The 25,642-nt window shown below is 40.4% G+C and overlaps 1 protein-coding gene and 1 long non-coding RNA gene across 2 annotated transcripts in view; one reads left to right on the forward strand and one right to left on the reverse strand.

Moving 5' to 3' along the window:
• tnfrsf21 (tumor necrosis factor receptor superfamily, member 21) overlaps positions 1-25,642 on the forward strand; it is a 58,318-nt gene that overhangs the window by 19,033 nt on the left and 13,643 nt on the right. The window contains exons 3-4 of the mRNA XM_044376931.1: positions 389-970; positions 17,903-18,168. Of these exons, the coding sequence (XP_044232866.1) occupies positions 389-970; positions 17,903-18,168 (848 nt within the window). The remainder of the gene's footprint in view (positions 1-388; positions 971-17,902; positions 18,169-25,642) is intronic.
• Positions 10,161-16,813, reverse strand: LOC122999743. The gene is made up of 2 exons (XR_006407817.1): positions 16,645-16,813; positions 10,161-11,565 (listed from the first exon to the last, which is right to left on the reverse strand). It is a non-coding gene; the product is annotated as an uncharacterized LOC122999743 (long non-coding RNA).

Raw genomic sequence — 25,642 nt, forward strand, 5'->3', positions numbered from 1 at the left:
GTTTAATTGATAATTGCAAATTGCAATGTAAATGTAAAATGCCATGTTGGAGAACACTGTCTACCCAAGGATGGAAGAAAGGAAGCAGATGAGTGAGAGCAGAAGAGGGAAGGTTATTCTGACTTCTGTTTGTGTGCCAGATTGCTCACATGGATTAAAGTGTTAGGATTCCCTCCCGTGATGCCGTCTGTTTTCATTGTCTGGGTTAAGCAAATCTCTTGAGTGAGTGAATTTAATTCCCTCTCTCTCTGTCTCTTTGTTGTCTCTCATCTCTTTACTGGAGAGACATTACATTTTGGAGACATTACTTTTGTAATATCTTGTCTCCTTGCTCTCTTTGTTCACTCTCATCTCTCTTCTTCATTGATCCCTCTGTCTCTCATCACAGACACCTACAGCCAGTCAGCAGCCATTCTACTGTGGAAAAGCCCAGATGGGAAAGACCACCGAGCAGAGGGCCTACTCCTCAGCCGGACAACCAATCCCACCCTACCAAACCGTGAACCCACAGAGACTCCACTGCCCCCAGCTCGCAAGCAATCGGTGGATCGCAAGGACCACCCAAATTCTGACCCTATGCCAGGCCCTAACAAGAGGGGAATGGAAAGGTTAGAGGATGCTGAGGTAGTCAAGGTTGGGACAGGTATCAGCAAGGTAGCTGGACAGGGGACTGGAGGTGGTGGTGGAGGTGTGATCTCCAGCTCCTACAGGCCCACTCGCAGGGGGTCCCCGCGGCCGACCACCCATAATCACTTTGACATCAACGAGCACCTCCCTTGGATGATCGTGTTGCTGCTCCTGCTGGTGCTGGTGGTAATTGTGGTGTGCAGCGTGAAGCGGAGCTCTCGGGTGCTGAAGAAGGGCCCCATGCAGGACCCCAGCAGCATCATGGAGAAGGCCATTCAGAAGAAACCTTCTGCGCCCCCAGTGCAGGTCAAAGAGAAGTGGATCTACTACTCCAATGGACAGGGTGAGTCCCTTGTCTCCTGTATTTTAACCAGAGTGGTTCTAGAGTATGGGGTGCTGTTTTGACATACAGTTAAAAAGACTTACTGAGGTGTTGGGCCACCATGAGCCTGCAGAACAGCTTCAATGCTCCTCATCATAGATCCTCCAAGTCTCTGGAACACTACTACTGGAGGGATGAACAGCATTCTTCCAAACGGTGTTTCTTGATGATGGTGTTTGAGAATGCTCTCTAACACATCACTCCGCTTCTTTCTGCATCTTTTCTTTAATTTGTCACCTATACTGACATGACAGCTCCAGTCAGTAGAAGGTTATTTTTTAATGGAGTGACCCATTGCTGCCATGCAGATCTACTTCGTAGAGGAACACCATGCTTTCCCGCCCACGCACAAAAGTGTACTTCGGAGTGTGAGCTAGATTTGGTTGGAAAAGTCTATCTAAGCTAACAGGTATTCAAAAGTACCTTCAGTGTAGTTGGTGAAGGAGTTTCCCATTTACATCTTAAGAAAATTTCCCCAGTGAAACAATGACTCAAACCAGTGGCAGTCCAATTGTCCTTTAAGTTTTGCAATATGAAATTGTTCAGTTCATCTCCAATTTGTTCAGTCATTCGAACAGGTTTAGTATTGTACCCATTGATGACTGTTTTTCTGGTTGTTGACCATTCAGAGCTTCATAAACGGAAATATGATTGGACACATCATCTTCCTACATACATAGCTTATTAACTAGCTAGGTACATCCTTGATAAATACTTCCATAAATATCAAGTCTTAAATTTGCTTATTTAATTTTGTCGATTGTCTTGAAAATCTTTGAGTTAACTGGTCCTCACAACAGCCAGTGTACCTAATGCAAAATGAGGTCCACAGGATGGATATGTTACTCACTACTGATTGGTTTGAGCAAAACAGAACAAAAAGATTCCCGAAAAGAAATCAGTTGATATCAACACAATGTCAAGCCGATTGAATGATTGAATATGTTAAAATTCTTGACTCTCTCCAGTGGTAGTATCAAAGACTATGTTACACATAGTGGCTATAATTAGCAACTGAGTAATAGGACCAAACTCTCTCAAGTCTAAATGACTACCGTCTTGATGATTTCCACTATAGGCCCCATTTCAGGCTTTCCGCCAGTGTATTGCAAGCCCGGCAGCCCACCAGGCCGGAGTTGACCCCCTGCCGGGCCTAAGCATCAGGGAATTTGTTTTCTAAACTAAAATGCGTTATCAGAGAGAGAGTGTGACGCGGTGAGGCTGCGGTGACCAGAGCAGAGAGTATGAAGTCAGCAGTATAGCTGTGAACAGTGCAGTGCGTGTACATTAAGAGGTCTGACTCGTAAAACTTCCTTTAATGGACCTCCTGCAAAGCATTAGTAAAGATTACGTATTTGATATTGGTGCTGCAACATGTTTGCACTACAGAAGGGTCAAAAAGGCTGTCATATTTATGAGATCAATCGGCATCATTGTAACTTCCTGAGCAATATGCAAGACTATGATATGCCCTTAGAGAGTGTTTCTGATCACAGTTCTGTCATGGTGTTTTTGTGGACTGGTGGCTCTGTATATACAGACTGATGACAAATTAAAGGAAAAACCAACATCAAATGTCTAAGTAAAATGTTGGGCCACCACGTGCCACCAGAACAGCTTCATTGAACCTTGCCATTGATTCTACAAGTCTCTGAACTCTACTGGAGGGATGAACACCATTCTTCCAAAAGATATCCCCTCATTTGGTGTTTTGATGATGGTGGTAGAGGGCGCTGTCAGTCCAACATGTCAGTTTAAAATCTCCAATTGGGTTGAGATCTGGTGACTGCAAAGGCCATAGCATATGATTCACATCATTTTCATACTCATCAAACCATTCAGTGACTCCTCATGCCCTATGAATGGGGGCATTGTCATCTTGGAAGAGACCACTCCAATCAAGATAGAAAAGTTTCATCATAAGATAAAGGTGATCACTCAGAACAACTTTGTATTGATTTGCAGTGATGCTTCCCTCTAGGGGGACAAGTGGAACCAAACCATGCCAGCAAAATGCCCCCCAAAGCATAACAGAGTCATTGGATCTCCTCACTGTAGGGGTCAAGCATTCAAATCTGTACTGGTTCTTCCTTTGATTTGTCACCCATTTGTTTGTCAGCATCTAACGTGGAGAGAATTTTAGCCACATACTGGATGTCCCATATCCAGTGTAATGACATGGGTTTGTTCTGTTCTTGAGCTGTGTAGAACCATCTGTTGATGCGATAGCACCGCTGTGGGTATCTGATCGAATCAATTCTGCCCTGCAGCACATGGTGTGGAGGGCAGTGGTTACACAAGCAAGGACATGACCCTGTTGTAGTATCAACCTGCTGTCACTATCCACCCCCAACACACACACACTCAGGTTGCCTTACTGCTCTGAGTTCCTCTCCAATTTCATCATTGTGTCCTTCTTCCTTTCTACCTCCTTGTTCTCAGTTTCTTCCAGCTTCCTTTTTCACTTCTCCAGACCTTTATTTCCACTCATATTCCCTTCCAACTTTGCTTTTTCACTCACTACTTTCTCTAATCCTCTTCTGTTTCACTTACTGTTTTATCTTTTCCTATCTCCAGCTTTTTTTCTCCTTTGTGTACCTCCACCTTTATGTGCCTTTCTTCCTCTCACTTCATTGTATCTCTACCTCATTTTTGTTTCCTCTGTCTGTCTGCTCTCTGTCTAATTTTGGAATAATTACCTGTCCCCATGTTTCCCTCTTCATTTCCATTTTGTTCTATTTTCCTTCTTTCTGTTTTTGTCTCTCATGTCTCACTTCTCTTTCTCTATTTCCACTGTTACCCACCACACTCCTCTGTTGCTCCTGTCTGTTGACACACTATCAACAGGTAGAGAACATTTTGCCCTGCAGCTGAGCTCTTGATTTCACACTGAAAGAGAGACGGAGACCCGAACTCAGGGGACACCTCCTGCCTGAGACACTCGACTCTACTTCAAAACTGTGTGTGTTTGTGTGTGTCTGCTGTGATAAAGCTGAGCCACCCGCCACCCTCTCTCTCTCTCTCTCTCTGTCTCTGCTCCCTCAGTAACTGACCACAGAGAACTGGAATAATCTGGTTTCAGCTGCATCAGAGTTGTTGTTTGGTTGGCAAGGCACATTAGTGGGTCAATCGGGTCCCTAACAGGACGACAAAGAGATATATAGACAGAAGGAAATGAAGGGAGAGAGAGGTAGTGATGCAGGAGTTGTGTGTGACTGTGTGTGTGAGGAGGGGGTTGTGGGTTTGACAGGGGGAAGTGTTGTATTGTACCGTTGTTGGCTAACTACGCTGGGGTTTCCCTGCAGTTACCTAGCAGCACTAGTTATCCCAGACACTTGAGATGCCTGACAAAGAAAGGTATGGGGAGAGAGTCAAGTCAATTTTAAGCAACATTGTTTGCATCACAAAAGATAAACTGCAGATTTTCACCAACCCATGAACTGTATTTTGTTACACAAAACATCAGCTAGGTTCCAGTGCATATGGCAGTTGTGGTGAATGCCAATGGCCTAATCAAAAGAACAACTCGGTCCTCAACCCTGTAGCAATCAATTTTTACATTAACAATGGATCAAAATGTTTGTAAAGTGATGTGTGGTTTGATGAACCCACAGATAATTATCACTACCTCCGCAATTCCCCTCAGCAATATGGCACATTTAAGCATATTTAAGCTCATTGTTTTGGTTTTGCAGCCTTTAAGTTTACTCTTTTTGTTTCATCATATTTCTCTCATCAACCTTGTTTCTAGCAGCAGCAGTGATGTTGTCAGCGAAACAGCTCATATACTGACTGTACGCTACCTGCCCAGAAACAAATGGCAGACAGTCAAAGTTAGTGACTAGCTGGTGAGCAGAGTGTAGCATTTAGTAGCTAAAAAGCTAGATATTACATTTGGAATTTTTTGGAGACCAAAACAGAGCTAAAATGAAAGCAAATATTGGACTTACATTTGTCGGACAGAAACACAGCACCAAATGAATGCTAAGGTTGCTCTGTGTAAATAGGCAACAGTTTGCTAACATCGACTTTAAAAAGTGAGAATATGTCAGTGTTGTGGCTTCAGCTTGCCTCCAAATGGTCATAATGTTGTCTACAGAGGAAAAATAAATAGGAAGAGCTCCTCAGAGGCCTGTACTATGAAGCAGGATTTGGGGTTAGCGAGGGAACTTCAGGTTTAACTCTGGGTTTTTTGAGGGTTATGATGGTGGTTCATTTCTTACTGGGGTACATCACCATGATAACTTATGCTGAACCATGGATGTATTATAAGAGCTGGATACCGGGCCATAAAATGGCACCCATTCAATAATTGCTCGGCTGGTGCATACGCCAAAAACAGTTTCTAGCTTCCAGGTTTGCTGCCATGTTGTGTGGCCCACTGAATATGCGCAGTAGTGTTTCCCCCCCCTTGAGGTGGGGACCTGCGAGTTCCCGCTTGGCCCATAGACTTTACATTATGATGATGTCATAGACTTTTAAATCACTTTTCTTGGCTCATGGAAAGTTTCACAAATATAAAACCTCCATGAATCAAAAATTCATAATAGAAAGAGTCATAATTGACAGTTTGAGGTGTCCTATCAACGGTTTTATAGATGTCTCTTTTACAATAGTGGTCCATGGGGAAAATGCTTTTTGGGCTGCAGGGGGATCTTTCACTGCAATACTGCCAGTGGCCACTCTTATAAAACATCCATGTGCTGAACAGTTAAGCTGCTCCAGGTTAACTTCAGAGGATTGGATCACAACCTGCCAACACCCTGACCACTGACCAATCAGATCACTGGAGAAAAAGAGTCATGATTCCTACAGGATCCAAACATGAATATAAAGTTAACAATAAAGTGACAAGTTAAAAAGAGCAATACATATTTTTATAGGTCAGTTGGAACATTGTCTTTTCCAGGCTTTCTATTTCCACTTTGGTTTTAAAACAGAGCATCTAAAATCTTTTACAACACAAAACACATGATGATTTTAGCTGCATTTAATTGTTTAAGTTGATTTTATCCCCAGAGTGACAGCTGACAGTGTGGATGATTTTACACTCTGATTCCATCACTGCAGCTCAGAATAACATGAGACAACTATGTGATGATAACTGGAATTGAAAACGAAAGATTGTCTTTTATTAGAAAAATGATCCACACTATTAATTGGCTCCATGATTATAAATGCAACATTTGGGTCAGATATAGCGTTTCTACATCCTCTTATTCTGTTGTATGATTACAGGCTGTTGTTTACATTTCACTTTGTTGAATATGACTTTTTATTGTCCCTAAAAAGAAGTACTTTGTATCACCGTTTCAAGTACTTCACTCATGGTTCTGATCTTGTTATTAACAACCCAGTCTCTTTCACATGAACATGCTAGTAGCTGGATATGAAAACCCAGAGTTGACTGAGCTAGTTGATAACCAGCCTCATAGTACTGGTTATCTGGATGGCGAATGTTAGGCTCAGTGGAGCCAGCTAACAAAAAGATATCCTGGTTATGTTGAACTTGCTTCATAGTACAGGCCCCAAGAATTTTTTTACCTGACTAAATTGTCAGCATGTGTTGGCCATATTTCACTGTGTTAACTCATTCATAATCTACTTGTGCTAAAATTTGTTAATTACACAAATACATCTGCTAAAACATGTCATCCTCTTGTCAGCTCACCTTGACTATTCATGAGTACTGTAATGCTGTTTTGCTTTTGTTAAAATAAGCCTCCGGTAAATTGTAATGTACCAGAGACCGCTACCACTCTCAGTAGGACAGTCTTGTGTTAACAGGTGCAAATAACGAAAGTAATCAAACCATCAGTGGAAAAATTGCACCTACCAGCCTGTACACAACAGTTTACTGTGCATGTATCATTTGATCATATTTCACAGGAAGTTTGCGGGATTGTGTCACATCAGTACTCTCATTCCTGGTCCCCAAAATTCAGAGTCTGACTGTTTGGTTTTTTTTATAAACTTTTTATTATTGTCATGCAATTGAGAAGACAAGAGATAACATTAGTTGACAAAGAGTTACTATATAATGAAATAATCAAAGCAAACCAAAACAAAAAAATGGTTTGCATGTTGGTATGAGGTCGGTTTAGTTTAATGGGGATAGTTGAGAGTGAGTTAGACTTGAGGAGTTAGCAGAGGAGTGAGCTCACCAGCACTGAGAGAGGAGAAGAGAAAAATAAATGGAGCCCAAATAAAATGAAATTTCTCGGTCTTGCTTTGTCATGTATATCTAATCTTTTCAAGATGCAAGCAACTCATTAAATCTCTCATCCAGTGTATATGAGAAGGTGGTTCAGTTGACTTCCAGCCCATGAGAATGAACCGTTTGGCGATTAGGCTGGAGAAAAGCAGTGCATCTTTCTCGGAGTTAGAGAGAGGAATATTTTTGCGTGAGAGGTCAAGGAAAGCAATGAGTGGGGAAGGGTCAATAATTTTGTTTTGATGCTTTTGCTTTTAATGTTTTTCATGATTTAGAAATAGTTGAAAATTGACTTCCAGAAGGTAAATAATGTTGGGCAAAGCCAAAACATGTGCATCAACTAAAACAATGTGGTTATATTATATTTGAAGATTAATTCTTGAGCTTGGAAACAGCACTGTGACAAAAAAAAAAAAAAAAATAGGCTATTTTTTTTTTTGTGTTGTGTTTTGTTTTCTTTCAATCACATTGCAGGACCTTCCTCAGCAGATGATGTTGCTCAGTTGCCATGGAGATGGTTTAGTTGTTTTGATGTAACTAGTAGTACGGAATCTTGGCGATGTCATAACAGGTGGTTGCATATGTGGGTGTCTTTGTTTAGGGATGGTCTCTGGCAACAGATTTTCCTGGTTGATGACCCTTTCACAATAAATGCTGTGGTTTTGGTCTGGTGTTCACAGTTATCCCCACAGCTGTAACATGTGATGTCATACACCACATACACCCCAAAGACAAAATCTGCCCCGGATAATTGTCCCATCCCTATTGGTATAATTTTGGTTAATCGCCCAGCTGTAAAGACCTGCACTGTGAGGTCTTTTTTCTGGGATTTTCTGTTGATGGAGCATGAGTTTCTGTTGTTGGTGGTCACCCATGTCTGTTGCTGTTGCCAGTAATAAATAAGGCATCCTTTTTCTGTATTGCAGAGAATATTTCCTGAAATAACTTACAGCATTTCATTCTCTAGGTGGCCACTGTGGAAACATGACTAGATGAAACCAATTCTGTGTAGACCAGTGTTAAATCCTTTAAGACTAAAAAGGCATTAAAGACTAATTTTCAGTGTTTGTGTGTGTGTACATGGGTGTTCTCCTGATTGGATGAGTAATCCTGTGCCCATGTGTATGTATTTATGTGGAGATGTATGTATACACATGCAACCCAAACAGCCATTTTACACTGCTATTTACTCTCTGGAACATAAAACAAAACAGCCTCTTAATCCTTCCAAGGTGTGTGGCTGGCTCCCCTTGAAGGTTGTAATACCCCTTTACTAGAGCAGTTAAAACACTCAGGCAATAAAGCAAAAAAGAAAGGGAAACGTGAAAGCAAAGATCACACACATACAGAACTTGGAATTTGCTCAGAGCCGGCCAGGAAGTAGTGAACATTGCTACTCCTCCACAGCAGGGCTGAATGGGGCTTTCCACGGCCACAGGCCAGATTTTTATTGCACAGGATCTGAAAAACACATTTGTTTATCTGAAATGAGGGTGAAGCAGTCAAACTGCATTTGTGGGAGCTATTAAAGGGAATCACAAAAATGTTGTATAAAGGTTAGTTTGAGGCTACAGTTTGCTAACTTTGTTGTTTTTCCCCCCTTTGCCCTAAATTTTGTCCTCAGTACAAACAGCCCTGTCATTTTTGCTTATGGATTTTATTATATCACTGTTTAGTGATACATAAATATTTAAAGTTAATGTGGTAATGTTTTATTTCACACCAAAATATTCATGGCAACGATAAAAGGCCTCAGTATGCTTCAAATGAAGTGCTTGTCAGATTGTCTGATAGTGTCTGAAAAGTAAAAAATTTTGTGACTTGTAACAATTCGACAATCACCATTGGCGAATTGTTACAGCAATTGTTACAGCAATTGGCCAGGTGCATAAATGTGTAAAAGTTTAGTAGTTAGTAGTAGTTTAGTAGTTTGATCGTCTTGCTCCAGTTCTCTGTTTTAATTCTTCACATAACTACTTCCGACATTTTTCATTTGTACAGCCAAGTACAACATCGTGAACCCCTTCGAGGAGCCATTATCCCCATTTCTGCAATACATCACGTTGTAAGACTACAAAGACACACAGAAGACAGAATTGTTGGGTAAAGATTGGTGAGGCATCCAGGAGGAGGCTATGATGGCACACTTAAAACCCTACCTTTGAGTATGGCCATTAGAAACAGCCTGAAACAGCTTTGCCTTTGTTTGGGTGTGCCAAACATTCTGACTTCAGCCTCTGAAATGCGAAGATGTGCTCCTTAGTGATATTTTACATAGTTGTAAACTGAATATCTGTGGTTGTTGCACTGCTGGTCACATAATACAAGACATTCATGCCAGCTTGGACTTTTATTTCACAATTTTTTGACATTTCACAGACCAAACAATTAATTAATCAAAAAATAATTAGATAAAAACAATTAAAGTTAGTTGAACCCTGAAAGCTGAGTTGATTTGTTGGTGGTGTGTTCAGAGACATTTGGAAATGAGAAACTATAGTGCAATTGGCTTTCAAGAGGCATTGCTTTTACTAGCCACGCTGTCCTAAAGCCAAACCTGAAGGGGAAACAGTAAGAAACTGGGACAAAATGTGAATTTTGTGTTTTAACAAAGTAGTTTATGGCATACTCATTGGCTAAAATGGTAATCTCTCAAGGGTAATTTCTTTCAGATTACCTTTGATTGATCTGTCTCTTCTTGAAATTGCAACATGCATGAAAACACCCAAGCCTATTGTTTTCTAAGTAAACCCACTCTCTGGCATCAAGGTACTATCCAATGTCTCAGATAAGCAGCAGCTTTGTCACATGTGCTGTGTGGATTGGCACATCTTGGCTACTGTACCTTGACAACCTTTTTATGCCTGTGTGGTACATGTAGTCTGCAATGCAATGGAGCATCAAATAACATGCATCAAAAGACATGATGCCTTGTGATGTGGTTGGTGTGTTGCCCTTTAATTTTGCTCAGACAAATAAGGCAAGAAAATGGTCACTTTGACAGATTTTTCATGCAAGCTTTACAATGTCTCAATGACCTGAAGGTAGCAAATAAATGTAAAAAGTTATGGTACTTATATACCAACAGTAAATTATATGCATTTTGTAGTTGCTGGTCTTCAACATGGAAAAAGACTGTAATGATCCTTTAAGAGAACATCACATAGAGGTTGTTTGCACTTGGTGTGATCACCAGCCATATTATTTACAACATATATTTCCAAAGTAAGATGCAGATTGTAGAGGAAAACATGAAGGAAAACAACATTCTACCTGCCCACCATCCTCCCTCGTTAAACATCCACACCGTTAATAATGCCAAGTTCCACATCCAAGCCCAGCAGGGAGCCACGTGTTAGAATATACTGTGCTGTGCAGTACCAGGGTGGGCCGGGGTAGCCTGCTCTCAGTTCAGCCTGGGTTTGATTGTAAAAAGCGGGGTTTGGGGTGGGGGGTTGTTGCCTGGTTGGAGGTATACAGCGCCCACGCACACATTTCAGCAATTTAACGTTATGTGTTCTCAAATTGGAATAGATGGGAGTATGTGATGTGATTAATTTAACAGAATGCTATTTGTAAAGGCGCTGACGCACACAGCTCCCTGCCTCACATCATGTTACACACAATAACAGAGTGCAGAGGTGAGACCACTGCTTGGTTTCAGAAGATTTCTTTGTGGCTCTACCATTTACCATTTGAATGTATCATTTTACCATAACTTCAATGCTACTCAGAAGTCAGAATTGTCCCTTAATTTGATGAGTCGAAGGACACTTAAACTACAGTACCCATAAACCAAAGCTGTTACGATTAAAAGGCCTTGCATATTCTGAATGTTGCAGTTGGAAAAGTCCATTCAGAATTAAAGTCAGTTCTGCATAGTTGCTAAACTGATCCAAAATGTCAAACTGCATTGTTTAAAACTGCTGAATTTGTCCAAAACCTTCTGCAAAGGTCAACATATAATCTAATTTTCCTGACTGAAAAGATACATTCTTGTTCCTTCAGCATTAGAGGAATGGGCAACAGAATTTAAAAATTAATCGCTACCCGGTTGCTCAAAAATTGGCCTGGGAGTGAGGCACAGTCCCATGTGAAGGGGTTGTTGGGGTCACATTCACGAGTGAGGGTAAAGTGGAACAAAAGATTGACAGATGGATTGATACCATGTTAGCGCTCAATTTACCAGCCGATATATGTTCCAATCCACACCAATGGTCTTCGGGTAATGACCAAAAGAATGAAATTCTGCAAACGAGCAGGAATGAGTTCCCTTCACATGGTGGGAGAAGAACCGCTGCTCCTTCTTGTCATATCCTCAAAAAGTCGGACCCAGACCACACTGGAGGGATAAGAATATGTACAATATGTTAGAGCTAAACTTAAATCAATTCAAATTCAAAAGAAGGAGAACATAGAGTTATTCAGCATATTAAAAGCCTGGTCACAAAGGTGTCAAATTCTGAATAACTGGTGAGCATGTTTTAACACCCAGAACTTAGAGATACAGAAGCTTTCAATAGTTACTTTGCAACAGAAGTGGCCTAGACAACAGTTCGCCTCTGTTTAGTTTGACAAAAGTAATGCATGCACAGAGGACTCTTAGCAGTTGGTGTCACAGCAGAAATCACATCAGAAAAAGGATGAATCACTTTCCACTCATAGTGAGTCTAGGATAAGCCATGACACTTTTGTGTTGCTTTTCATCATGACAAAATGTTAACAAAAACAGTGAGCCATTATGTGCTGTAACATGCAGAAATGACGGCCACCTCTGGTGACGCACCTTCACCATAGCACTGTTTGTCCCCTCCAGGCAGCTGTATCACGCTTTATAAGACAGTATGACAAAACCTGTCAGTTTAGATGAAAACCAGCAACTAACAGCAAGTTGCTGTTATTGGACATTTCAGACTTTTTTTTGTTCGGAGAGCTAACAAGTCTGCATATAACACAGGGATATATACACATATACACACAGATACGCAATCGTGCTACTTCCTCATGCGAACACATAAACACATCCGCAGGCTGACATACTGAATCATCACAAGACTTTTATAGGTCATTTAAATGTGGCCAGCTAACAGGGACAGTGAGGCATGCAAAGCAGGGGGATTTCTCTTCTGTCGATGTGTGTTATGGCGAGCGAGGTGGATGAGAGACGACAAGCTCTCGGCCCAGAAGGCCGGCACGCGAGGTCCTCCGGCTCCCTCCACGACTCACGCGAGTTTATTAATGTTGAGCAGGAGTAGTGGATTGAGTGTGCGTGAGTATTCTTATACATCCATTAGAATGATTTTGAAACCATTTGGAGTGGAGACTCTCTGCAGGTCAAATGAAGCAGATTCTCACTTCTTCAAAAGGGTTAGTTTAGGATTCAGGCTCTGGTTTGGGGTTATGGTTAGGTTTAGTTTTATGGTATGGGTTAATGTTATGGTTAGTTTAGGTTTAGGTTCAGGTAAAGGTTGACTGCAGATAAAAACTAGCTATAAGCTAACTCTGGTACAGTGCATGAAATGGCAACATTTATGTATAAAACTATACTTGGTCCCTTTCAAATAAAATAAAGAAAAGAAAGGTTAAGGTTCATGTGAAGGTTTTTTGGTCATGCATGACAGAGTGTGTGTGAGCATGAGTGCACACCACACATCTATTTATACTTTCCTCCCAGCACATATGCATGCTTTCATATCTGTATTTACATTTATGTACACGTGATTGTGTGTGCGGAATCATGACTCCCCAACACTGGCTCACATCCATTTAATCTCTCTGGTCTTATCTCTCTCAATCATCCTGGATTTATGCACTTAGCATGTTTGTTACAGTGGACATTAATCAGGGATCAACCTGATACAGTACTTACCAAAAGCGGAGGAATGAATTATATGCTGATGCTCAGAAAGTGTAATGAGCATGTAGTACAGGAAGCATCAGTGAGGAAAACATATTTGGCAGCAATATTTGATCTAGATTTTAAAATCAGCGAGCAAATGAAAAAGACAACACGTGGAAAAAAGGGGAAATCAGCAAGTAGGCAGCTAGACACACTGTGCATTATACTGTGGTTTCTCTACTGAAAGAGGGCTGGGTGAAATAAAATATCATAATATCATAATATTATTTCATAAAAAGAAAAAAAGAAAATACTAAGAATATTTTATTTATTCTCTTCACTTCTGACCTGGTAATATTGTTGACACTTCCCACAGTTCATTGACACTTTACAGCCTTTCAGATCGTTCAGTGCAGCTGACACTTCAACTCATTTCAGCTGGTTTTACTTCAAAAAACACCTCAGCTACTTCTAGGACAGTTCCTTTCACCAAGCTAACAGTCAACTCCTTTCAGTCCTTTCAGTGCTTACATTTAAACAGTTTTCATGTCTTACAGTTTACCTGACAGTCAGCTCCCTTCAGTGAGTTTAATTATACACTTGAACTCCCCTCAGAACATACACTTCAGTTGAAAGTTCAAAACCTTCAGGTCATTCCTGTACTTACAAGCTAACCACCCTCTCAACACCTGTCAACGCTGCCACACATTTTAGTGTTTTCTTCTCCTCTTTCATTCCACAGTTTTCTTTTAATAAACATACTTGTAGTGCATTTTATTATCCAGTTTTAAAAGCAATGATGTTCAGCTCCCTGCTTTTCAGGCAGCTATCAGCTTGCATGTCAGGGCCATTCATGTCAGGTTTCCAGCAATGTGGTTCAGCTTCAAGCTTTTCAAGCAATATATTTCAGCTGTCAGCAAGCACACATATTTCTGCAGCAAGGCAAAGGCACGCAAAATCCCACAAAATAACGAATTTTTGTTCAAACACTTTGTCAACAATTCACCAGCAACATTGCAGATAATAAATTCATTGTTTAAGACTTTTGTCAAGTAATACTGCTAAAACATTAGCTGGTTTCTGCTGAGAATTGGCTTTTGAGAATTTGAGTTGCTCTGTTTTATATCATTTTAAATTGAAAAATTGACTGATCCACTGTGATAAATGACATCAGACAAACTCTTTACACATGCTAACTGTTAGTGTCTATTACAGTTTGCTGAAAATCTTTCATTTGGACAACAATTTTATTAGATGATAGATGGAACTGCAATGCCACTGAAAACTTGAAACTACATTGTACATCATAATGAAGGAATATTCTTCACATAGTAGAGATGAATATCTTTCAAATATTCAAAACACAGTCCATTCTACTTTATAAATACTTCAGAGCAATAAGCATCATTTCCTGTCGTATCAGATACCCAAGTTCCATGCTGCATGCATATCAATCACCCATCACAGTTTCTGTTCCATTCGTGGGGAGGATGTAGCATCAGTCTTTTGTATGATACAACTCTGTATCAACACACATGCACACACACTCCAACAAAAGCATGAATAATGTATAACCATAAGGAGCACACACAAAGCAATGTGAAGCTACTGTATATTTTGCTTGACAAACAGATGAGTCAGCGGTTTTATTTCCAGCCGAGTCATTGTCAGCTCACATAAGCGTCAGTGAAGAAGTGGAGCAGAGAGACTCTGAACAGGCGGCAGGATGACTGAAGGGGAGAGCTGCTTGTGAAAAATCAGTATTCATGGAAAAAGAGGAACGCCAAGGAGTGATCTGTGTGTATGTGTGTGTGTGTGTGTGTGTGTGTGTGTGTGTCACAAGAGATTGCGTAGTGCAATCCATTGTGAGGCTTTTTGAGATCGATGCACGAATTTCCTGTGACACGCCTACACTTGAGACACTAATAGAAAAGTTATGTCTCAGAGCTGTTCTGTACTGATAGCTTGGGAAAGCATCTTGCTCCAAGCTGTGGAGGGAGGGAGCAGTAATCAGATACAACTGAGACAGCTGCCTGCACAGCTGTGACTAGTTGTTTTGATCAGTTGACCAACAAAACCAATCCGGTCATGTGCACTTGTCTGAAAACTACAGCTGTTTCCACTTTCAGAAAGGTGTCAACATCAACGCATGACAAGTTACACAATTCAGCAAAAGAAATATGCACCCATAACAGTGTTTGTTTCTTTTTCTAATATAGTAGACATTTCATTTGAGATAATCTTCAAACAAAAAGAACTCAAACACTTGAAACAAGAGACAACGCCTTGGGGCTGCGTCAAAAACAGTGACTGATGCAATAAATTTTTTTCACTGAAAGATGTTTTGACATGTAACAGTAGGAAAAGCACAGATGAATGATGGCTGATATCCATTTAGCTGCTTCAGTTTTATGGTCGTGGTGTTGTGCATGGTGATTCATTAGCCAAGTTCACATCTAAATGTCGCACAAATATTAACTACATTTCCTGCAAATGAATGTGTGTTTCCATCCACTACTGTTGGATGGAACAGAGATAAACATTTGTTCACTCTCCAGTTGGTTTTTATTAAACCGCTGTAGAAGAAGAGTTTGCAACACCATCATGATAATTAGAAGAATGGCGTGTGCAAAGTACAAATGATAATCACATTACTTACTTACTGCCACACTATCATGGCTTACAGAGACACTTGAATAGAATGGAGCCATCTTTGATGTTATTAGTTTATGGGTGTTTCTGCAATACAAGTCAAAAAGTCCCTGTTTACACTTGTCACTTCAAGTGTTTCAAATCTTAATAAAACCCTTGCTTGCTTTATGTCACCTTTTATGTGACAGATTGGCTAACTTCAGTGTAATTTCTGTGCCACTATAGCTGCCATTATCACAGTAAGTAGTAATTGGCTAAATGGCTGAGCACATCTATTCTTAGCTTTCTGATGGCAGATAGCTATCTGACCTGCCCAAGATGCATGAAAACAACAACAACAACAACAGAAAACCTAATATATGTATTGTCATCTGATAGTCAGCAGTTCCTCATAGAAAGACTACCACAGTAAAAATGATCCAAGGGCAAAATGTAGTCTTGATTGGTGTCCATGTTCAACTGCTGCCTTAGTTAGACTCAGCTGGTGTGAGCACCAGATAAATAACAACAAGTGTAGACAGATCCATCATGCTGCCATGCTTAGCAGGGACTAGTAACATATTTGTTTTGAACCGTTACACATAAAATCTTTGACCTCCTGTACTGGTTACAAAACATAACACCCAAGAGTCCATGTGACAGCTGTTCACAAGCCCTGTTTTTCATAGAAAGTCGGTGCTGTGAACCAAACATTAAATGTAAAGTCAATCTCTCCACTGAAGAAGAAAGGAAACTGTAGATATGATTGCACTCCAATTAAACCCTTGATGTTGAGCTCTCCTAAATTCCTAAATTCATTTTGTTGCCTGAGGTAATCACGAGAAAATGAATCTCTACACCCTCGAGACTTCCGCAGCTGAACTTCTGTTCTCCTCTGTGATCGATAAGAACAAGATCAAACATGACACGAGAATCAGATCCTACTCTTACCAGAGCAGTAGTGGCTCAACCAGTTTCCGTCCTCAAGATGAATGACTCTGTGTATTTCCCCTCTTTCAACTGCACAGCAGGTGTGTGTCTACATACTAAAATAAGACATGGCCCCAGCTGAACCAAAGGAGATCCAAGAGTAATGGCATGACATGCCCCTTCTTGCACCACCCCGAGTGTCTGTGTGTGTGTGCAGTCCTAACATGCGTGGAAAGCTAAGGTGTTGTTTAAGAGGTGGATCTGTTTCACTGGGTGGATTCCTTGAGATCCTGGAGGGCCATATGCCTCATGACTCACTTGGTATGATGTGTAAAAACATTATGCCCTACAAGTGGCACAGCAGAGTTTTATGTTTGAAGGAGTTCTGACCAGTTGAATCACCCAAATGCCAGATAATCAAGTCTACACAGTGTCTGCCTGGCATAAGAGACATTTTCAAGATCTGGACCTCAGGTTACAAGCTGAAGTACAGAGGAGTGAGCCAACATGGACGCACTAATCGGGAAGCAGAAAGACTTCAGTCTTTAGTATTTAGGTTCCATTAAGTTGGGGGAGTCTATGACTGATTAAAAAAAAGAATGGTCATACCATATTGCATAAAGTATACTTCTAGATCAGTGCATCCCAATCGTTTCCCTTAATGGCCCCTTAAAATGGAGCAGTCTACTTGTGACCTTGTCACATGTTGCATGAGCCAATGACTTGTGATTTTCAGAGGCCTGAAGAGGTAAAAATATCCAGGTTTTCTAAAGAAACAGGCAAATATTAGAGAAAAGTAAGCACAAATACATAATTTTACTTTCCTGCCCTGTAAATCATCTCTGGTCCACTCAGGTTTTTCTTGCAACACATTTCAGGTGTCACCACCCCCATGTTTGGAACCAGTGCTGTAGATGATGTGCTGCGGTGTGGACATGCACATGACAATTGCACAAGCCAAAACTTCACGTTATCACACATCACTCTAGATGCACACACACACATACAGATGTGAAGGGTAGCTGACATAAAGAACAATGGTGTATTGTGCAGAGCAGAGCATGAGACCTCTATTAGTTAGATATGAGGCAATTTGTTTGGTGCTGCATCTTATTAGTAGCTGACATTTGCTGACCTACATTCTTCAATTAAGATGAAATCCAGCAATCATCTTAGTCTAGTTTTCTTTGCTCTTTATATTGGATGGCTGATCATTTCACATTTAGACAAGGCTTTGACCTTTCTTTCTCTCTCTCTATCTCTCTCTCTCTCTGCTCAGGGGTGGATATTCTGAAACTGGTAGCAGCCCAGGTTGGCATCCAGTGGATTGACATCTATCAGTCGCTGGCCAACGCCACCGAGCGGGAGGTGGCTGCCTTCTCCAATGGCTACTCGTCCGATCACGAGCGGGCATACGCCGCGCTGCAGCACTGGACCATCCGGGACAGTGACGCCAACTTGGCCAAGCTGATCAACGCCCTGCACCGGCAGCGCCGCATCGACGTGGTGGAGAAGATCCGCTGTGTCATGGAGGACAACCCACAGGTAGGATGGATGGTTGAATAAGTGGGCAAGACATTCAACTAACTGCTTTGCCCCGTTTAGAATTTTAGAGTTTATCAGGTTTATGTGGAAGTGTACAAGGAAAATATATGTGACCTTTTCTGTCTTGACATCTTTTTCACATGCAGCTCTGTCAACATCACTGGCACAAGCTGTAGTACACACTGTTCTCTCCATCTCTCTCCCACTGAAATCTAATCTCTGAGGAAAGCTCTCTGGTGTGTCCCCCTGAAGCCAGTCCCTGTGGTTCAGTTCAGCTGCATTCCTCACATTAAAGCCACAGTTCACTTTGGGAGAATGATTTGATGTTTAAACAGTAATTACATTATTATGAAGAATGCTTGCTGGGATGAGTGAGAGAGCTAGGAAGGAAGTGAGTCCGCAGATCCAATTTTTGTCTGTTGATACTGCTTTCAAAGAGGTATTTTGACATCACAGATTGAGGTGGGGCCAGAGTGGGCAGCAAAGTGAACTGCGACACAAGATGGAAGTGCAGAGAGGCTTTTTTTATTCTTTTTTTTATCAGTTTTGACAGTTTTTTAAAATGTCTTTCTTGAAAGCCCTCCAACATTACAGAAGTTCAATGCTAAGTGCTGGAGTACCCCTTAAGTTCCATCTCAGATGTAAAAGGGTGACTATGGAAAAAATGAAAGGTAAAATTCCCCAGATTTTATTTAACAGGTTAAATAAAAGCTATTGACTTTTCATGCAACGCCATCAACATCTGAGTTTGTCCAGTACTTTGCTTTATGAGTAAATACCTGCAAAACTAATGACATTTCCATCAGCCTCAGGTGTAATTTGTGTTTAGTGCTAATTAGCATGCTCCTTTGCTAAACTATAATGGTGACCATGGTAGACATTAGCAGCCAAACATCATCATATTAGCATTGTCATTGCGAGCATGTTAGCATTCTGACATTAGCACTGAGCTCAAAGCACTGCTATTTTTAAGTACAGCCTCACAGAGCCACTAGCATGGCTGTTGTAAGTGTCCAAACTGAAAGTGAGGGCTGATGACTGATGATAGTTAATCAGTAGTAGTGGTTGACCACAATTTTTTATTGATGTTCAGTACTAGTAATAAGTACATGTACGTATTACCTCTATCTGTACTTGTCTTTTTGCTCTTCTATTTATTGTCTCTATAGGGGTGAGGCTATTTCCGTTGTACTGTGCAGTTTCACAAACACAAATTTTCTTTCTCTTTGAACTGAATGCAGCCTGGTGCATGCATGTAGCAGGATGTCTGTTATTTAGTGAACTCATATGCGCAGCCTCACTCATGGGCCCCTTGTGAGCCACCTAGTATCAGCCTCATACTGTAATGCAGAACACAGAAAAAACATGGGGGACCCAGGGGACACAACAGATCCTTCACCACCATCCACTTTTCTCCATCTCTTTCCTCCGACCTCTCTTCTAACTTCGAACTTTTCTCGGGATTCGTATCACATTAATGTCCTCGACTGCACTCTTCAAGGTCAGCGCTGCACAGAAAGAGTCTTGTTCTGGTTTTAAAGACACGCGTGACTCTGAGCTTTGTGCTCAAATAATTTTGCCTTTCATCACTGCTTAATAATCAGCAGATGATCTCCTGCTGTTGTTTTCTGTCTAGCTTTCTGGATTGATTGCAGATTAGATAGCAGTTAATAAATTGTTACGTAAGGGAGGCATGCTGATGATATGTAGAGTACAGTGTGGTGGAGAGTAGGTTGACCATATTTTCAAACCCCCAATCCGGGACCCTTAAGACCCTTTGAGTGTACTGCACATTCATGCGTGCACACTTGTATGCACTTATGCACACACCATAGGCATTTTCATGAGGATCTGAGGGGTCAGTTATTTTAGCGCTTAGCACACCCACCAAGCGCACCTTTCAACACCATGGACAGCACCTCAGCAGATGAAAAATTATGTTTTATCCCCCAAAATCCACCAATGTGTTTATCAGTGTGCACAAGCGCAAGCTGCCGGCTAAATGGCCGATTGTGACACATTCTCTGCCAGCTTTTTTTTTTTAACAAAACATGCTACAAATCTCTTTGTGGCCTATAAATAACTTTATAGGCTATAACATAAAAATAACTTTAACTTACATCTTCACAATGCTATGTCACGAGCTGGTCACAAGTTTACAAAGATTAAAATGTCAAAACATTAAATCACAATTGCATCTTGTTAATGATAACAAAAACCAAGAAAGAGCATTTAAAGATAGATACCTTTAAGAACATTGCCGGGTATTTTACACTTTCTTCTTAGTTAGAGTTTTTTTTCTGGAGCTCTCAGCTCTCAGGGAAACCACTGCTTATGTTTGGTTGTCTTAATATGATCTTTTATATACAGAACTTAAGGACAGAATGTAATGTAGCTAAAGCTGTCACAAATGCCAGAAGAAGTATGACTAATGTACTTTATCAGTTTAGTTACAACAACAACACTTAAGCTAGCTAGCTAACTACTATTTGTAGACTACATAAACACATGGATGACTGGCACGGATGGACTAGGAGCAAGACAAATGTTTTGTTGTCTTCCCGGCTCTCGCTTACGTCACTCCCCTGTCACACACAGTTCATTCAGTGGTTACACTGATCAGGGATCAGATAAATGCTACAACAGCACGCTACACATTTTATACAGTATGACTGCATGTTGAAATAGCTGGCGCCACTTTTTCCTTTTGGTTTAATGAGACACAGAGATTTTCAGTTTGATTTCAAAGCTAACTTATGTGTCTTAAAGAGAAGGAGGTTGCATTCACACTTTTTTGATATGGGATAGGTATCTGTAATGTAAATGGGGTAATTGGACTATCCAGAGTGCCTGAACAAAAGAGGTTTCAACTGAAAAAGACAAGAGATATGTGCAAAACTTCAGTATACTCGCTTTTATAAAGGTCAGTGTCAATCAATGCTTTGTATGTTCTCACACATTCCCGGTCAATGTGACTTACTTACAGGAAGTATGCCAATGTGAACGTTACATAAAAGCAATAACATTGAGCATTGGAAACACAGTGGGGAAACAAACATTCACAGTATCGACGCTATTCCCATCGGAACAACTGAGCGTCAGCTGTCTGATGGATGTTTCTATTTTTATGTCAGCTGCTTCATGAGAGTGGAGAACAGAGAGAAGAGTGATGTGATCCCCTTTCTTCTCAATCTGTTTTCTGTTCGGACGCACTGTGAGCTATAAAGCATCCTAGTCACATCATATGGATCTGTATCCACATGTAAGCCACATGTTGGACCCTGCTATCATATGTAGTGTATGCAATAACTATTTGAAAACTGCAAAAGACATTCTGAATCATTGACAGGAAGTTGACAGATCTTATTTTCAAGTAACAAAACTCATGAGATTCTAGTCAAACTTCAGTTAACTCAAAAAAATGAGGGTTAATGCATGTGTTATTCATGCATAAAATGGTTTTTTAATAGAGATACTGCTGTGCCTGCCTGCTTCTCTGGCCTTGGCATCAGTATGTACAAGTAAGTGATTAAAGAGCAGCCATGCTGTTTCATTTCGATAACTCTCCTGTGTGTGGCTAATGAATGCATCATGTCAGAGCCTGCAGCAGACGGAGCTGCCATCCTGAGGGAGGAGTGAAAAACAGAAGGAATCAGCGAAGGGGAAAGATGGCGATTTTTGCTGCTCTGGCTTTCCTGTTTTCTCGACACAAAGTAGGATTTCATGTGTCTGTACAGTCAGAGACGGAATAAAAGGGGCAAAGAAATGATCATCCGTTCACACAACAGAAACGGTTCTGAAAAAGTTGCACATGATGTTGGTGTGGAAGGGTCAACGCTGCTCGCTTCGTGACCCTTTTCACTATCGATATTTCAGTCAACAAACTCATGTGGAATGGATTTTTATCTGAGTGTACAGCACTGATATTTGGCATCTACGCTCTGACCTCTTCACTTCCCATAAGGAAGCATCATGCTCAGCAAAGCAGGGGGTGGGGAGTGACAATATTAACTTTGAACGTAGTAGAAGGTAGATTCAGACAAACCGGATCACCATGATCGACAGACTTTGGCTGACATAAGACATACGTCCTTATTTGCAGATTTTTAGGCATGATGCGCCAACTCAGACATATCAGAGCTTTCAGAAAATTCAGAAAGACGAATTCACAAAAGGATTGTGCGGCCTTTGTGGCGGCTAAACCTGTGCAAATGAGACAAAAAAAATCTGTGTAATTCATAAAGCACCCGCAAAGGGTGAAATGCACCCCAAACTGCGCTGCCATGCAAATAGCATCTCAGTGCTCCTTTGCTGTTTGTACATATGTAATTTAGATAATATGCATGCATTTGGCACTCATGGCCTCTTTCTATGCAAATCAGCCTCATAGCAAAAACAGCCCAATTCACAAAGACCAGCGCCAAATAGCCACACACAGTTAGAGAGAAATTATTAGCTTCTTCAGAGAGTTGGTGCTAACTGAAGTGCACTCTCACTCACTCATTCACTCACTCACACCTCTCTCTCTCGCCTCTCTCTCTCTCTCTTTCTCTTCAAATCTTCAAGCTCGTGAGGCATTGAATGATATTGAATTGATATTGAATGATATCAAGGCCGAAATCTTCAGTTGTACATTGTTTCAGCTGCTGTGTGATGCAGCCAGCTGTGACACACAGCCAGCTGTGGGCAACAAAGAGAACATCAGTACTGATGTTTCTGTGAAATCCCAGATACATTTAGTGACACCTGAACAACATTAGGTTTTTTTTTTTTTTTGTGGGGGCAAACAAACTGAAGCAGCGCTTCACAGTACTAGTGTTCATAGTGTAGTTCATAGTAAAAGCTGCACTCTGACTCTGATGAAGACACAGAAGTGTTGAAACGTTAGTCTGTTTGCACAATTAAAGGCTGTGAATTAATCAGTGTGCTCCAGTCCTTTTTGTTCTTTGGATTCAGCTGCATTTTGCTGGAAGATGTGCAGAGAACCTAGTTTCAGCAGCACTCCATAGCTCAGCAAAAAAAAACAAAAAACAAAAACAAACAAACAAATAAACAAAAAACCCCAGAGGTTCTGTAATTGAAATTTTAACTTTTGCTACTCCTAAAGGGATAAGCACTCATCCTGATTTGTTTGCTATAAAATAAAGCATAATATAAGAGTAAGGTTGTAGTATTTTTATTATATAATGTTAAAATATATTTATTTACATAGCACTTATTAAAATTGCAGATTACATGGGCTTTGCTAAAGGCAAATATCAAACAAACAAACAAATAGTAAGAAAAAAACAAGTGAACAATAAAAATTTAGATCAAGTAGTGAAAACAAAATGAGGAAAAAGGACAAAAAATACAGAGAAAAATATTATTAGTTACAAATAATATCAAAACAAGAACAACCCTTTAAAAACCTAAGAACATATGCATACATACATATAGATATGCAAACTACCAACTACCTGCACTTACACAAATACGTGTATATACACACACACACACACACACAGACCCATGTACACATACAGTATTTATAAGTTAAAATAAAATGATAAGAAAGATGTTAGATAAAAGTAGGTTATCAGAAGAGATGTAAAAGAGGAAGAAAAGGCTGAGTTGGTCACTCAGATTATTCCAGGCTTGATGTGCCCTAACAGCAAAAGCTCTGCCGCCTTTAGTCTTAAACCTTCTTAAATCTTACTGCTGGAAGGAACAGCAGGCCGTCGGACTTCAGCAGGTTGATCAGGGCAGAGTAACTCAGAGATGTAATTTGGGGCCAGGCCATAAAGTGCTTTAAAAGTAATGAGTATTATGTTAAAATCAATTCTAAAACAAAGTGGCAGCCAAAGTAAATACATTAAGTTGATGTGTTTTATTTGTTATGAGTTTAGTTGCTGCAGTCTGCACAATTTAGACTTGTTTTCTGAAGTAGAAACCTCCCTATTCCCTATTCCCAGATGTTGTCACTAAGTAATATCTTATAAATGTCTCAAAACTGGTGTTGATACATGTAGATACTGTACACATGCTGCAACTGTGCTGCAGATCTAATATATGTACCTCTAAAGAGAAAAAAAACAGCCATAACTTCAAACTGATTCACAAACACACTGTAATGTTGCCTCAACACTGGCCAGTAGCATTACTTGAACATAAATTTTGCCCTCCTTTCCTTCTGGCCTGCAAATTTCTCAATGTTTTTCTGGTTAAAGTCAGTCATCTTCTGCTGTGGTCATGGGTGTGGTGACGAAGATCTTTAGGAGAGTGGCAGTCTCTGAAAAGACTTCTTCAAGATTATTCTCCATAAATAATAGGTTCACAGCATCACGTCAGGCTTTGAACTCTCCCTTGCTGTAGATGAGACTAAGCTCTGTCTTCAGCCTGCTTCTATTGAGCACTGGAAAGGCCTTCAAAGTGTTGCTCAGTGCATCTATGTAGTCTTGTACTGGTCAAACCTGTGCCCCCTGCAGCCAGGTGGCACTGACAGGGTGGTTTGTGAAGGAGAAGCATTCCCTGGTGTGTCCCAGTATGGTATCAAAGACCTTCAGAGAGAAGAATAAAAAAATAGAGGTGACAAAATACTCATTTCACCTCCATCACCTAAAGTTACCACCAGGCAACAGTTCCATTTCTATATATGAAACTACTAAAGTCATTTTTACTGCCATTGTTATATTCTACCTATTCATAAAAAAGTAGGAAAATATTAGCTAACTCTAATGTAATTTATAGAGCCTTCTGCTGCCATCTGCTGGACAAAATGTGAATATGTGGTTGCTGAAGATTATTGCTTAAGTCTTGTAGCAAAGAATCCTGAAGTTAAAAATATCTTGACATAAAATTCCCTCGGTTGATCATATATCTGATGTAAGTAACAACTCTCCATCTAATATTACAAGCGTCTGAGCACATCTTCATAGAAAATATGGAAATTCTCCTTTCAGGTTTGAGGGTGATGAACTATTTCAGATTTCTAATGCTCAGTAGATCTGAATAACTGGTAGTAAGGAATATAACTGATTTCTAAATGAGACTTTATTTTACAACAGAATGCAAACAGCTCAGTAGAGATGCAACAGTGTGTCCCTGTGCAGAGAAGATAATAAAGCATTCTAAATAGGATTACATATTGTTTTATACCATGTAACAAACAAAGAGGAGCTCAAGAAATAACAGATGGTTTTAGCCATATTATGACTCTCCTCTAAGGTTGTGTTATAATAATGAACATCATACAAACAACTTATTTGCTAAACTTTTACACATACGTCATTGCTGAATAAGATGAAGAAACAGGAAAACCTTTTCACAGTGTTAAGAGATGAGGGGAGGAGAATCCCAAACACAAGATATCAGCGGATGTGAAGGTCAGGTGAAGATTTGCACATGCACCAAGAGAAGCAACATTATCTCAGCTTCTCTGTCACATGCACCCTGACACAGTCTGAATACAGAAAGCTAATGTTCCCACAAATGT

Source organism: Thunnus albacares, chromosome 16 (genome assembly GCF_914725855.1).
Source record: "Thunnus albacares chromosome 16, fThuAlb1.1, whole genome shotgun sequence".
Taxonomy (NCBI): Eukaryota; Metazoa; Chordata; class Actinopteri; order Scombriformes; family Scombridae; genus Thunnus; species Thunnus albacares.